At 32.5% G+C, this 16715-nt stretch overlaps 1 protein-coding gene across 3 annotated transcripts; it reads right to left on the reverse strand.

Moving 5' to 3' along the window:
• Nucleotides 1–219: 219 nt before the first annotated feature.
• LOC106050144 (ADP-ribose glycohydrolase MACROD2-like) lies at nucleotides 220–14684 on the reverse strand. Of its 3 annotated transcripts, none has more exons than XM_056022238.1 (9): nucleotides 14594–14684; nucleotides 14026–14462; nucleotides 11927–12046; nucleotides 10094–10243; nucleotides 9251–9367; nucleotides 8166–8269; nucleotides 7047–7077; nucleotides 6467–6546; nucleotides 220–3054 (listed from the first exon to the last, which is right to left on the reverse strand). In XM_056022238.1, exons 2-9 carry the CDS (start codon nucleotides 14459–14461, stop codon nucleotides 2164–2166), a joined length of 1929 nt encoding a protein of 642 aa, XP_055878213.1. In that variant the 5' UTR covers nucleotide 14462; nucleotides 14594–14684; the 3' UTR covers nucleotides 220–2163. The 3 variants fall into 3 exon arrangements, with proteins under 3 accessions (XP_055878213.1, XP_055878212.1, XP_013060542.2); XM_056022237.1 differs by having other exon boundaries at nucleotides 220–735; nucleotides 2271–3054; nucleotides 14026–14667; XM_013205088.2 differs by having other exon boundaries at nucleotides 14026–14667.
• Between the last annotated feature and the right edge of the window lie 2031 nt (nucleotides 14685–16715).

Genomic DNA, 16715 nt, shown 5'->3' on the forward strand with positions numbered 1-16715 from the left:
AGATTATTTTATTACCTTAGACTGTAAGCATACAAGGTAAGCATAAAAGAACTCTTTCTCTCTGTAATTATTTTTCTATACTTCGACTGAATTCTTCATTTTGCTCATTACTATTTCACTCTCCTGTTATGATTAAGCTTCAATGGCTTTGTCGTTTGTTATCAGAAAATGTTATATTTGGTAAAAGAAGAATGCATGCTCTTTTTGTATAACACAAAATAAAGTTTATAAAATTAAACATTAATTTAATTTAATGAGGTCAAATCAACTATGGTATTGTCTATTAGGAAAGAAAGAGTTTATAATGATTTCAACTTACAGATTTTAATTTTAGAAAATAAGTAAATCCACATTGAGGATGAAAATGGCCAAAACCAAAATAGCAATAGTAATATAACAAACAATAAAAAAAAATTGGCCATGCTAAAAAAAAAATTTTCTTTATATAGTCAGAGAAGTCTTTTGACATTTTTCAAGATTTTTTTCTCATAGGTTGATTCTTTAACATTATATTATAAAATATTACATTCATTTATAAACAAAATTTAAAATGTAAAAACTACATAAGAAAACAAAAGTATTACAAATGTAAATTCCAGGTTATATTAAAATACATTTGTCTCTAAGATCCAGTTACTCTAAACAGAGTTCAAACTCCAATACAACCAGCCTTTTAGCTCAACTTTTTGTTTTCAGCATTCTGTTTCTCTGTCTCTTCACTATTCTCTTTAGGTTCTGCAAATGTTAAATTAGGTTTCTTTCACTTTATGGAACTTTGTCGCAAAGTCAAAACTACACAAAATTTGGTTTATTGAATACAAAATAAGCATCTAAAAATATAATATTAAGCATGGAGTTAACTATATCAAACTAAAATTTACACTAAATTATGAACTGAATATTAAAAATCAGAAATTGTAAGAATGATTATAAGAATAATTAATAATAATAAGGTTCAATAAAGAAATGGATTAAAATCACAGATTACATAAGATGTTAAGATGTATTGCAGCAACTGTTGGTTTAACTTGTATATACAGCAGTAAAGAAAAAAAAAAAGCTATCTTTGAGACCTATAGGAATGCCACCTTCACGGGTTGTTCTTGCAATGCCACTGAGAATGTTGTATAGACAACACACTGACTAGACACTTTCACTTTCCCCCAATAGATGTTAGGCAACTGTTCAATATTAGTCAAGGCTGGACTCTCACAGTGGACTCAATCATTCATGCCACATGACAAATGAGGATTTCAAAAGTTGAAACAAATCTCATGTTACTTTATTTATTGCAAATAGTTCTTCTGTTTATTTACATCAACTATAGCTGGACTACAGAGATTAGCACTTAATACATATAAAAAAAAATGCACCTTTTGGGGTGAGCCAGCAGTGTGATGAAGCTCTTGGCTTCCTTAGCAAGGGGTCTTTAGTGATTGGGATTGCTGGATTATTAGGACAACTTGAGTTCACCCATCTCTAATTTGTACATGGCATTTTGGGGGAAAGTGAAGATGAACAAATGGCTGACCACATGACACCCCCATTCACTGTTAGCCACAGAAATAGATGGCCTTTTTAACATCCGCCCAAATGACCACTAAATCTCAATGAAAAAAATGTCCATTGTAATGAGCACTTCAATAGCTACATCAGTTACTAGAGATGTACAGGTCTGTTCAACACATGGCACTGACATAGATATTGTCTTAAAAAATGAAGCACACAAAATGATGAAATATAAAATCAAGAGTTCAATAACAAGCTGTTAGCAATAATAAATAATAAAAAATAACAAAATGTAAAAGTCTACTAAAAAAAAAAGAACATGATAACACAACAAAACCATATCAAACATAAGTATCTGAAATGGCTGCTGTCAGCTATTTCTTTAAACAAACAAAGCAGATTTTAGAATGTTAGAATAATTTTAGTTTATTTCTTGATTGCACAAAGAAATGCAGTATTCTAATATAACACAAAGTGTAAGTTGGATTAGTACTACAAATGATTTGACTATATTGTTCCATCTAGAAACAATATTGTTATTTTCTAATCACTTAATATTACACATTCCAGCATGACATTAGTTATATAAAAAATAAATATATACAATGATAAAGTAATTCAAAAGTTAAATAGTTATATTAAAATAAGTTAAATTTAAGAAAGATTCACAAAACATTGAAAATCAAAATAGTATAAGGAGAAAGCCAACATCAAAACAGAACAGGGTAATAGAATAAACATCTTACGACCACAGATAGTACCTGGATCTTTTTCTGCAGTATCAACAGAGGGTCCTTCTTTACTGGCACCCAAAGTTTTATCTTTTCTAGAACCTGAAGTAGTGTCCCCAGGAGTATTTACATTTGTATTTTTGGCAGAACTTGAGCTGGTGTTGTCAGGAGCATTTGAACTTTTTTTTTTTGGAGAACTTAAAGTCTTGTCCTTGGGAGCATTTGAATTAGTATTTTTGGCAGAACCTGAAGTGGTGTTATCAGGGGCATTTGAATTTTTTTTTTTTGGAGAACTTAAAGTGTTGTCCTTGGGAGCATTTGAATTTTTATTTTTGGCAGAACCTGAAGTGGTGTTATCAGGGGCATTTGAATTTGTATTTTTGCCAGAACCTGAAGTGGTGTTATCTGGAGCTTTTGAACTTTTTTTTTTTGAAGAACTTAAAGTGTCCTTGGGAGCATTGGAATTTTTATTTTTGGCAGAACTTGACATGGTTTCATCAGGGACATTTAAATTATTTTTGGCAGAACTTGAAGTGATGTCGCCAAGAGCATTTGAATCTTTATTTTTAGTAGAACTTGAAGTTTCTTCTGAATTTGTACCTTCCCTAGGTCTTGTGGTTGTATCTTTAGCATTTTCAGCATCTTTACCAATAGTAGCACCAGAAGTTGTGCCTTTAGTATGACATGATGTTAACTCTGGTACTACATCTGTGGCTGAGTCTTTGAGCTTTTTAATTGGGAAGTACACTTGTAAATATTTGTTGTAGATATCTACATCTTTGGGTAGAAAAAGGCACAGTATGATACGATCAACCTGATAAAACAAAATAACACAGTGAAAATGAACATTATTAGCTCTTTTTTAATTACCATATACAATGTAAACTTAAAAACTTAGCATATTGTTATAAACCTGGTGGTGACACAGATGGGGGTGGTGGTATGTGTGTAGTCAGCCGACACAAATCGCCCCACGCCAGCGCTAGACGAGCGGTCAACTATGACGAGCCAAGACGATCAACTGCGATGACTGGCGAAGTATGTAGAAACATCTAGAGTGAATAGAGCTTAGAAGCATCACAGGGAGATGTAGTCATGTGATCAACCAGAATGGTCGAGTGATGTTCTGTCTGGTTCTAGAAGGCCAGCAGGGACCCTATATAAAAGTGAAGGTGTCAGAGTCAAGTGACTTCCCGTTACCTCGCAAATATCACCAGTATGAGGTGATGTCAGAAACAGCACAGTGTGAAGTCTGTCCGGGAGGCAAGGGTTTTGTACAGTCAGTGTTATGTTGTTGCCAATAGTACAGTATTGGCTGTGATGTATTTGACATTAAACTGTTACATTACTTTGGAGCCCTGAGTTGTCAAGTTCTTTAAATTTGTTGTGACGTATGGTGCGGTTTGCAGAGAGCCTGAATACTGACATTTGTTACAATATTCTTTAAGTAAGTCCTGAAAAATACTTTTATACAAATTTGGCAATGCTTTGCCAGCTATCAGGTATTGTCTGAAATCTCAAGAGTAAATATCAGGTACACAATCTATTTTTAAAAAATGTGTTTCCTTTACAATAAAAAATTTTGGCTTAAGTTGTATTCCCTTCATCTCTTTTCTTCTGAAAAGTGTGACATGTAAAATACTAATGCCCATCTAGCTCATGTTATTGAAGAGAAACACAATAATTTAAAAAGGTAATTATTTTTTAGCTCAATGCAGCCCTAACAGGCATGTTTTCCCCATATAATCTTGGGTGTGCGAAGGAAAGCGCTCGCAAGGTAGGCAAAGAAAGCGCTTCAGGGACACCCTCAAAGCTTCTCTGAAGGCGTTCAGCATAGACCCTGGCACCTGGGAGACAGAGGCACATGACAGAGCATCATGGCGTCGCGCTGTGAAAACTGGCGCACAGGTTGCTGAGGAAAAAAGAACAATGCTGGCAGAAGAAAAACGCCAGAAAAGAAAAGCAAGACAAACGACACTAGCTCCAGCTGGAATAACCTGCCCAGTGTGCGGCCGAACATTCCGGGCTCACATAGGTCTCACCAGCCACATGAGGAGGCATAAAACCCCAGTGCAAAGCCCTCAGCCCCCTGGATGACAAAGTGGTCATCATTGAACCACGATGGACGAACTATATATGGGTGTGCCACACACGAGGACATGACACTTAATGTGGACTATTCAATCTAAAATTGCCGACTGCCTCTCTTGTCTCCTTCCTAATGCTAGTAAGTAGTTTTGTTCAAATTTATGTAACTGCATATAAGTCATCTCATGTCTTGCTTTTACCTTTCAGCCTTCCTCGTGATCTTTTTTATAAATTCTTTGTTTAACAAAGACTTGCACAGTAACACTATAGCATAGTATGCCAAAGCACACAAACAACTTTGATTTAGTTGGCAATTTTGTTTTAGATCTGACTTTACTGAACAGAACATTTGAGAGCCAATGCTAGAACTAAGTGTAGATTATGGGATACTTTGGCTTAAAAAGGTTTTAAAGCAATTGACATGTCAAGGTCAAGGCCTAGGAGTCATTTCAATTACAAACATATGCTGATTAGACAAAACTGCAGACTATGAAAATTTCATTACAAACTCTTCCTACTGGCTGTATGTTATCATCTGAAAAAGGCCTGTGTTATCTAAATACAAATTTTAACAAGCAAAATACAAGAAATACTTTTTAAAAAACAAAGCTTATATTAAGTATAGTTAAATCAATTAGTTTGGATCAGTCATTGTAATAGATCTAGACTAACAAGAATAAATCTGTGCAATTAGAAATATTTTTACCAATTAATTTTATTTAGCGCAATTTCTAGCTTTTAGCTTTCTCAATATGATATGATCCTATCACTTATCTGGACCAGTTGGGAAAAGGGAGGGGGGGGGGGGGGGGGGAGAAAGAAAGGGATATCTGAATGGATTTTTTACATAATTGGTTTTTAAAAGCATTTAAAAAAAAAAAAAAAGGGAAAGACCTGAATTCGCAACATGTTATGGCTCTTGCCTCCTCTGGCAGACATGCAAACCACTCTGCTAGTAAGGTACTTATGACTGGAGAAGATTGTATAGTTATATATTGTTTGTTTCAATTTAGCGCAGTGACCTATAAAGCTTATACCACCAGTCAAGTACTATTTCCTGTTCGAGATACCAAACAAAATAATTAATTACCAATAGTTGATATTAACTGATTGGTTAATTTTTTAAATTAATTCTAGTGTTGTCAGGTAAAAGAAATAATTGGGCAAAATTTCAGCTTGATCCAAGATTGGGTGTTGGAGAAATAATGCGCACAAACTTTTTACCAGACAGACAGAGTGAGTTGATATAAGCTTTGTAAAAAAGTAAAGGTAAGTCTTTCAACTCAAGCAATCTATGGGAAAAGATGATGTAAAGCTCATCTGTTTCCATTATAACGTTTAACAGGACTGTCATGTGGGCAGCGCAATAATCAAGAGCCATTACTTTCAAAAATATGTTGGGTACCCATTAAAGTAGGGTGGACTCAGGAGTGTCCTAAAAATCCTAAAGTTCACAATCCCAGTCTTCACTAGGATTGGAACTAGAGATTTCCTTGGTTCAGAAGCTAAACACTTTACTTTTCAGCCTCCATTCCTCAAATACAAATAACAAAAAAAAAATCTGTTGCTCTCTAAATTAAAATAATTCTTGACAAATACAGGTGTACAATCATAAAAGACAAACTAAAAGAAGAGGAGAAACAAGAAAGTCCTTTTAATTTTTTTTTAACAAATAATTTTAGGACATATTGGTTGTAGTAAGGGGGAATGGTGGCTGAGTGGTAAAGCGCTTGGCTTCTGAACCAGAGGTCCCAGTTCGAATCACGGTGAAGACTGGGATTTTTTTTTTCGAGATTTTAGAGCGCCTCTGACTACACCCAGCTCTAATAGGTACCTGATATTAGTTGGGGAAAAGTAAAGGCAGTTGGTCGCTGTGCTGGCCACAAGACATCCTTGTTAACCTTAGGCCACAGAAACAAATGACCTTTACATAATCTTCTCCAGAGATCACATGGTCTGAAAGGGGAACTTTACTTTTTTTTATTACTTGTAGTAAGTAAATAGTTTAATACAGTTAAACATTTCTATAGGGCACATGATGAAACAATGGGGAAATATCTGGCAAAACCTATCATCACATGATTAAGTTATTTTGCAAAACATGAGTTATAACTATTAATAGCAACAACACACTTTACCTTTGCCCCATATTCTTCTGTTTCAAGCCATTGCCTAATTGTGTTCAAAGCAACCTTTGCAGCTCTTTCATTGGGATAGCCTGAGAAGGAAAGACACAAAAAGAGTCAAATATCTCTTGCCTATATATTTTTAAAATATTTAAAAATGCCATAGAAAGCAACAAATGGAGCGCCACAGTAAACACAGTCAAGCATAATTTAAATATAAAAGTAGTAAGCTACTTCTTTACTTCCAGCAGCAACTATAAAAAAGTACATCTAAAAAAGGATTCATCAACTACATATCATACGAGATGATTAGCTTTTTACTGAAATTAGTTTGAATGAGTGTTATTAAATTAAACAAACGAAGTCTCAAGTCAGAAGCATCTCGGTCAGGGAAGCGCCTACAAGCGATATATATATATATTTGTTGATTATTTGGTTAAATGAGTGGGGTTGGTTATTTAGTTTTAAGTACTGACAAAATACTTTGCAAAAGATTTAAGTGTCTGAATATTTTAGGCCTTAAGATTAAGTACAATGTATCAAGTAAATGGAATTCAAAATAATATAGAAAACAATGCTAATAAGCACTCACCAAATATCCCAGTAGATATGCAAGGGAATGCCTAGAATAAAAGATGTCCATAGATGTAAATAATTTATAAATAAATATTAATTAAAAACAGTGTTTCCCAAACTGTGTTCTGTGGAAAACTAGGGTTCCATAAGGTTTGGATAGATGTTCCACAAATTATTGAACTAATTAGACAAGAAAAAAAATATTTTATAAAGCTCTTCTCGGTAGCAGAAAATAAAAACTATATCAACATCACTATTAACTTTGGACTGATCTATATTATATCTCCAATTAGAAACAAAGATCTAACATTCAATGATTTCTGAGTAGCAAAATATTCCAAAACAAGTTATTGTTACTTTACTCAGATGGGCAGAATTTAATCCACAAAAGTGCACCATTTGAGAGTGAGAGTTAGCCAGGGTGAGTCAGAGGCACCCATAACATTAGCCCTTTTCAGAACACCTGAGTGCAAGAGGCTGAACTTAATCCATCAACACCATCCCTCGACCTGTATGGTGAGATATACACAGCAAGGTTTAGAACTGCTCAAGCCTTAACCCTAATGGAGTTTGATGAAGATAATTATCATCATTTTACTTCCATTTCCTACAAAATTATTTGTGCGATGCAGGATTTTTTTATTATTATGTTACAACAAAGTAAAAGTATAGAAAAAGGCTTAAACCAATACCAGATATTACAATTCAGCATATTAATAGTATATGTAATATCAAAGAATATGATCATTATGCCGGATTACTTTAATATGTTTATCCAATGTATTTTTATACCTGTAAATAAATAAAATAGTAAGGCTAAATTTAGAATAAGGTTTATAATTGTTATTTTATTTAAACAATTAGAAAATATTCCAACTTAATCAGTGTTCCACTAAAATCTCAGAATGTGCGAAGTGTTCCACTAAAATCTCAGAATGTGCGAAGTGTTCCACTAAAATCTCAGAATGTGCGAAGTGTTCCGTTAAAGAAAAAGTTTAGGAAACACTGAATTAAGATTGAAGCTATAAGCAAGAAAGTTAAGTACAGACTACAATGCACATTTCTTATCAATCTAAATAAATAAGAAACTTAATTGTTTTTTTGTATAACTAAAAAATAATGATAAATATCTTACAATAGATTTCAGATTATTTGCTTTCAAAAGATCCAAAGAGTTCTTGTAACATTCTTCTAGCTTTTTTGGTTTCTCTCCCCTGGGTCCAACAGTGTGTATTACATCTTCAAATAAGATACATGCATATATATAAATATATGTGTGTTTGTAGATAGATTATAAATTATCTCAGTTGCGTCATGTACAATAATCTAGATTGTTTTGTCGACGAGGAAAATATATGATTTGTAATCGTTATATCCTAAAAATACTCCTAATCCATAAATTGAAAAAAAAAAACAAAGGGGGGTGGGGCAACAACATTTTAAAACATTTTAGGCAAAGAATTGCTGAGTGTATGAGAAGCTTTCCAATCTAATCCTGTAGGGCTCAAATCCCATGAATGAATTGTTTGTATTTTATACCCCAGTTGGGAGCTTTGATTCATCAGTTTTAATCAGGTGAATGGCAATACCTGAGATAAAGCACTTGCCATATTCTATATATTTCAGAAATGGTGAACTCTAGAGACTTCACAAAGATTAGATTCATTAGATAATTTAATGCCATTTGTCTACGAACTAACTACAGATTCCTTCATAAATGAAGTTATGGAACACAAATGAATAACTCTATGTTTAAGTTCAATAAAATGTGTTCAATGCAATGACAAGCTTTACAGTATGCTGTATGCAACTAAATAGGTCTGGGGTGTGGAGGCTGAATGATAAAGAGCTTGGATACCGAAACGAGGGGTCTAGGGTTCAAATGTCAGTGAAGACTGGGATTTTGAATATTGGGATTTCCAGGATTCCATGAGTCAACCCAACTTTAACTGGGAAAAGTAAAAGTGGTTGATTGTACTGGCCACATGACACCCTCATTAAACCTTGGCCATAGAAAACGATTACCTTTATATTACCTGCCCAATTGGTCACAAGATCTGAAATTAGTAAGTTTAATTTTTGTGTATGTCCCCTTTTCATACACAATGATTAAATCTAATTCATCATTTAGGTAAATTAATAAACTTGATTGATCCATCCCTTACATCCATTGGTTTATTATTGCAAGAATATCTCTTTATTTTTACTGATTGCACTTACATTTGGATGGAAGTTTGTACCCCCCAGTTATTTTGGCTTCTCCAGTCTGACAGCCATTGAGTGTTGCACATTCTTGGACCAAATATGGGCCAGCAGCACTGTGAATAGCTCCATCAACTGTCAGAAATATGTTTATATAGTCAAGTCAAGAATGACTGTGAATGTTTAAAAAAAATAAAAAATTAACCAAATTATTTTTTTCAAAATGAGGTAAATTAAAGAGTTAGCTACAACATATATAAGCAAAATAATTAACCATATTTGATAGTAAACAAAACAGTCAACAGTCAAGTGAAGGTTGACAAATATGCTTTGACTAATGAATATCTATCACCCCTCCAAAAAAAATCAGTTTTTTTTTTTTTTTTACAGACAAATAGCTTAGTCTTGAGTATTTATGTTATCTACAGCAACAAATTTTTTTTTTTTTATGACACTAAAGAGATTTAAATAATGTATTAAACTAAGTAAAAAGTTATATAAAAACTGTAAATAAATTAAACTTGTCCTGTCAAAGATGTTCCCTGAAATGTTATAAAGTGAAGCTTAACTAAAACAATATAATAAAAGGAGACTTATTAGGAAAAGGGCCATGGCAATATAATGTCGATACTGTCTACAAAAAGACTGCAAAAGGTGCTTAATATAATGAAACCAATTTATTAAAAATCCTAATAGTATCAAGGTGTAAAAATATTACAGTAGAGCTACTGTTAACAATAAATACTTTAAACATATAAATAAACCTTTTTAAGAATTAAAAAAAGTGTTGATCTTTAAGCAGCATACTTTGTGATGTGGATTACAAAATCTATGCCCTGCAATTATGTTTTAGCAACTAACCTCCTCCACCACCGAGCAAGGATTCATTAGCAGCATTGACAATGGCATCTATTTCCAGACTTGTGATATCAACACGGAGAGATGAAATTTTTTCATTCAGATCAGGTCTTACTTCAAAGTTGCTGGTCTCTTCAACTGGGCAGTGTTTCTCTGGACAAAAAAATGTTTACTATTAGATTACTTATGTATGTATTAAAAAAATCTAAAAATGTACAGAATAAAATATAATTAAACACAATATGTAGATTTTATTAAAACTTATGACTCAAGCAATGTGACAGATTGAGTTGTGAACATGTCTATCTAATATATCAATCTGAAAATCTTGTTCTGTTCCACTTTAAGAAAAATGAAAGGGAGAGCAATTAAAAAAAAAAAAATTAGGGCTTTAAAAGGAAACTCCGATGGTTTTTCAAATTTAAGTTATTGACAAATTTAAATTCTGCGTAAAAAGTTGTAATCGTAAACATTTTACCATTTTGTATTTAAATTCTTAGAAACATTTATATTTAATAAATTAGACAGTAAATTCTTGACATCTAAAAAAAAAACGGAGTTCTTTGAGATTTTGGTTTTAGGTTAGGCGTATGTCACTCCCCTCAATAATACTGAAAGAGAAACTACATTTAACCAATCGTATCGCTTCATTCTTACAGTAGCTGTTAGGCTTAGTAACAGCCTAGTCCAGAGCTATGGTACAGTTATATATAGAGAGAGATCTAAAAGCATTAGGATAACCAACTCGATAAAAAAGTAACAATTTCATCTAATTCCCTCCCTGTCATAAATAGTAAATAGATTGTGTGTCTGACTGATTCTAACAAAGTGGTCAGTGTAAGGCTAGTCCAGACTACGTGTAGTCGGTCATGACTAGACAACCAAGCAATAGTGTTTGTGTGTGTTGAGTGGTCAGGCGAGAAAATACACACTGCCGTGGTTAGTCAAGCATGTAAATCTACTTTCAACACACATTTTTTTCTTTGCTTACAAGATCTAGATCTAACTGCATAGACAAAGATATATTTCTTTTATGAGAATGTAAACTTTACTGTATGGTCTCCCGTTATACAATAAGTCAACAGATTAAATTAATAGGTTAGTGTGACGTCACATAGAAACCTGGTAAAAAACTGATCGTTTTGGATGCGCAGAAAAAATGTCAGAAAAAACTACAATTACTAAGTTGTTATTGCAAATTTTAAAAAAAGAATAATATATATTCATTATCTGTAAATCAAAACACATATTATATCAAAAATTGTCAAAACCATTGGAGTTTCCCTTTAATATTTATAAATTAACTTGAAGCTGCATGTTTGCAGTCTTCTTGCTTATTTAGGTATGTATCTAAATCACTCACAAACGCCACAAAGGTAATAGTGTGACAATTAAATTGATATGGGGTCAATAAAATCAATGACCGTATTAGTGTACTTTTCTATCATGCTTCAATTTATTGAAAAAAGTATTTTGTGATATATATTTTGATGTTTACTGCTTGGCTTGGTGGTTAGTTTGTTGCTACAAACAGCTAGTACAACTAAACTGATGTAGGCATAGGAAATAAATAATGTATAAAATTGAATGAGCTTGAACAAGCTTCTTAACTGAACAAGACTTTTTTAAAAGTAACACTGATATTAGAAGGCAAGACAAAAATATGTAAAACCAACTTGGAAGTGGCACAAAGACATGTACTAGAGATAGCAGCTGCTCAAAGAAAATGGATGATTTTACACAAGGTTAAAGCCCACACTTTATTTTGAAACAATCAACTCTTTGAATAAAAAATAAATATTCATTAAAATAACAGAATAAAAACAACAAACGTACCAAAAAAATATAAATTTTCTTGGAAATATGAAGGCCAGGTTTGAATTTCTTCCAATGTCATGTATTTCTTACACTTGTACTGTTTACGTTTTTCCTCAGGATTCAAGGTCAAATACTTTTCTGAAAACAAAAAAAATGTTTAAGAAAAAAGAAATATTCAGACAAACTTTATCTCTTATACTTATTGAACCAAAGAAATTATATTGAATGATTTCAATGTAAAATAAAGTGATTTAAATAAGAAAAAACATCCAAAACATGTAAAACATTTTACATTTACAACTGTGCTCAACAGCAACTTAGTAATAATACATTACGCATATATATATATAAGATTAATACATTACATATATATATATATATATATATATATATATATATAAGATTATTTTTCTATATATACTATCACTTAGAAGGTCTCAAGTCTTTCAAAAATTGATTGCCAACAAAAAAAAATTGTTTGAAACAAAGAATGTAGTAATTTGTTAAATGTCAAAAAAATAATTATCAAAAACTAATTTACAGTATTAATGAAAGGAACTTTGTGGTGTATTTTTTTGTTGCCGAAAAGTCACTGATTTTGATGAATTTTTACATACTATAAAGTAACTATAGCTACAGCCCCACCAACCCTCCCTCATTTCTGGCCCTGCTTTTACTAGATTACTATGGTAGATTCTTATAACTGAACACCGACTTTCGGGAACTAGGTCAATTTTTTATTTTATTTTTTTATTTGGTGAAGGTTTAACTTACAAAAAAACTGAAAGCAGATTCTTATTCTGCAACTAAAGGACTATAAAAATAGCTGTGTTCCTTTGTTTTACCACCCATAGTCAAGATTTTATTTTAAAATAAATTAGGTCACTTCATGCTCCTATTTTGAACGCAGTTTTTGGGCTTTCTCCTTTAGTTGAACAGTGAGCACCGGTGTTGAACACCACTATGTAATTGCTAATAAATTATATCGGTGTTACTTAAAAATTATTTAGATTGTAGTAAAAGAAGTAGATTCAATTTTGCAATATGTATTTATAGTCTATTTCCTCATATACTCTCTCTATTTCTCTCTTTATATATATATATCGTGTAAAGTTTATTTATTTAAATACCTATATAATCTATGTGTAGAAACAGACAGAAATAAATTTATATAGATTATAGAGCTATAAATTAATTATTTTAATTTAATAAACATGATATTTTCTACTAAGCTACTTGTATTTTCTCTCTGTCTTTCTTTTAACTCCCATCCAAGGACCCTCTTCTTGTTTTCATAATTTGGATGTTCGTTTTGTGACACCTTAACATCCCCTCCCTCCCATAGATGCTTATAATTCTTTTCATGACTCTCTCCCCCTTCCCTCCACTGCCTGTTGGATAGTTTGTGACACTACTCGCTGAGTGTATACCTCTCCTTACCGCCAGCTTATCTTGCTTGATCACATGCAGTGGGCATGGTCTCTGGCTTCAAATTAGCAGCCCACACTTTTTCTTTCATTCATAAGTTATATATTCTAGATATCTCTATCTAGGTCATGTTTATTCATTGAAAAAATCATAGATTTATTAATCCCAATAATATTTCTTAATACGATTTTGCTGTGTTCAAAAAGGAGAATGAGCTGAATTCATTATTATTAGTTTGGACACCCCCTTTTTTAATTTTATTTAACAGCTAACGGTATAAATGTGATTGGAATGTCTTTCTAAAGATGTTTGGAAGCTTATTTTGATATGCCCATCAGCCTACGATCAATCAGGCTCATGATATAGCCTTCATCCCTTATATGGGTATGAATTGCCGGGGGAGGTTAAAACAACAGCTTAACATACATGGTTACCGAGAATCTAAATAACTGCCATCTGCTTTGGAAAAACGGAACAAAATTACCAGAACTTATCTAAAATTGGACATGCTCAGTCCCGAATCGTCGATTTTAGCTCCAAACATAAAAACAAATGAATTACAAACAAAAAAAAGCGACCCGTTTAGAAAGGAGAATCCGATGGGGTGTTCAAACTATAAGAGCCTCCTCTAGATCTAGATTTAATGTGTAAAGATTATTTTAAGCAAATTTCTTTTAAAATGTTGCTACCTTTTTCAACTTGATATTTTTCTTTCTTGCCAGATCGGTTATTTTCACTACTGTCAATGTCATCATTGCTAAAATTTTTAGTTTCATGTCTGTATTCAGATAAAATAGATCTAGATTTATTTGATGTGTCAGTGATAGATGGAGGCAATGGAGGTTTTTCGTTTTTTTCCTCACAAGTTGAAGTGACACTTGGCTTTTCTTCAATTCCTTGAAACGGTGGTGAAGAACTGGCTCCTTTATAATAATTTCCATCACCATTCTCGCTTATTCCTCTATCTTCATCATGAGAAATGTTTGAAATATTTTGGGCTAGATCTGGATCTATTTCTAAGCTTTTTTCTTTATTATAATTTTTACTTTCATTTTCAGTATCGCTCAAAATTAAATCACTGACTTGACTGACTTTCTCATCTTTTATATCTTTATGGTCCGCCATTCTACGAAAGAATAATGACGAAAATGAATTAAAATTAGATTTATTTAAAAAAGAAACTTGATTTTGCTTTACTAATACTCTTAACGTAATAAATTTAGCAGCGTTGAAACATAATGAAAAATTGTGCATTACGTTCCAACGGATAAGACTATAGATCTAGATAGATCTAATCTCTAGATCTCTTTCTGTGAATAACAACAAAAACAAAACACAACAGACTACATAAAAACATGGAATTGCAGCAGATAAAGTCGTCTTGTCGAAAGAAACAGAACAATACAAATCTGGTAGACGATGACTGGTAGATCTAGTCTGTTGTGGAAAAATTACTAAAATAATATTAGATCTAATATTTGAATTTAGATAACACAAAATATAGAGTTTAGACTCTAGATCTAGAATCTAAAGCAGTGGTTCCCAAACTTTTTTTGTCTCGTAGACCCCTTACCATGTTTTCCTGTTTTCGGAAGACCCCAATCTTAGCTAATTATACATTTTTAAAATGTTTTTTTTTTATCCTCTGATTTCTAACTCGTAGACATCAATCTACTTATTAATGAAAATCAAATCGAATCTAACCAAAATAAAATTTAATATGTATTACATGAATTTACCAAACAAAGAATGAACACCGGATTTAGGCCTACAGTCAGTATAATAGTAAAACTTCAATATGATCCTCAGTTTAGAATAGTTTAGATGAAAGTTTTTCCACTATATATGAAGACGAAAAAACAACAACAAAAAACACTAAGAAACTTTCTGATAATATTTATATTATCCTGACTGATTCAGGCAACCCATTCCATTCTCTAATGGCACTAGGGAAGAAGGAGCACTTGTACGAATTTGTTACACAAAAACCATTGAAACAATAGTGTGAAGGAGAAACTAATAAAAATTATCTGCAAAGATCTTCATAGGTTTCATGATTCAATGAATCGAACATATGCCAATACAAATGCTTCTCTTGGTGAACTCATTTAGCTTTCCAGAGAAATATGTTGTTTGCTTAAAGTTTCCTATTACATTTGGCTAGTCCTATAGTGCTTAGTTTTCCGGATTTCGTTTTAAGCAGAGATATTGTAAAATGCTCACAATTACCAACATCTTCTCATTTTAACGTTGATGTGAATATTTTGTCCACTTGAACTTTATATTTGAGTGTTCGAAGGTATTTGAAATCTTTAGGTTGGCATCGTCTCAAATGATCCTCCAGCTTAGATGTTTTCAAAGCGTCATTACTTAAAACTTTGCTAAATGAAAGGCACATATGCAGTGGCTTGTTTGATAATGAGCGAATGAATCCAACTTTCAACTAATCAACACTATATTATATACATTTCTTATAAATTCAGCCATATTTAATATTAATTCCATGTAGACGCAATTGAGCTATTCGCATTAGAAAACCAGTTACTTAGCAGAATTTAAGTCATTGGTTAACATGTATGACTAGATGCATGACGCGTAGGACGTAATCATCCTCTTTTTTGAAGTAACGTCCGTAATATATAAAATATCAATTTTTTACAATTCTTTCGATTACTCTATGAATGTGAGGGATTATCCTTATATCTTTGTGATTATCAATTTAAATGTGTTTTTACATATGTATGAAAGCTTGTGTGTGTAGAACAATTTTAAATTAAACGACTAGATCTAGATCTAGCCTTACAAGTAGTCCCCGATTCTAAAGTAAAAATTAAAAGTCCTAAAAATTGTCAAAGTGAGTGTGAGTAAAAGTGTGAGTGTGTGTCTGTTTTTTTTTTTTTTTTGGGGGGGGGGGGGGAATGGAATGTAAAGATGGGTTATTCTAAATATCGTGCCTCTCTAAATCTACATCTATTATTGACAACAATTGACCACACTGAACAATAACAATATAGATGCAAATACGAACAGCATTATAGAGGCCATAAAGTGTATTGTTGAGAGAGCGGCGTTTTAAGACAAATGATGTATGTGTTTGGGGTATTAAAATGCAGGTAGATAAGAAGACTACAACTGATTGGCCTAAGAAGTGTTTCTGCATACTCCATAATAGAGTTCGATATAGAGTGGGCCGTTCGATTGAAAGATGAAAGCACCTAGAATAAAGGGGACTTATAGAATTTGAGGGCTGTAGGTTGCGTTGCATTGCGGGCCGTTATATTGATGGATTTAAAAGTGTTCAAGGCGATATACACATATCGTCAAATTTTAACATTATCAGGTATCCGATATAGCTATGCGCTTATAGAATTCAAGGACA

This window comes from Biomphalaria glabrata, chromosome 3 (assembly GCF_947242115.1).
Source record: "Biomphalaria glabrata chromosome 3, xgBioGlab47.1, whole genome shotgun sequence".
Lineage (NCBI taxonomy): Eukaryota > Metazoa > Mollusca > Gastropoda > Planorbidae > Biomphalaria > Biomphalaria glabrata.

What these genes read in the sequence shown, in the direction of transcription:
- LOC106050144 (XM_013205088.2), bottom strand. Translation starts at nt 14,590, where the DNA reads ATGCACAATTTTTCATTATGTTTCAACGCTGCTAAATTTATTACGTTA. An exon ending in GTACAAACTTCCATCCAAAT is followed by an intron (nt 8,270 to 9,250) that starts GTAAGTGCAATC and finishes TCTTATTTGAAG; the next exon opens with ATGTAATACACACTGTTGGA. An exon ending in CAGAAGAATATGGGGCAAAG is followed by an intron (nt 3,055 to 6,466) that starts GTAAAGTGTGTT and finishes TTGTTTTATCAG; the next exon opens with GTTGATCGTATCATACTGTG.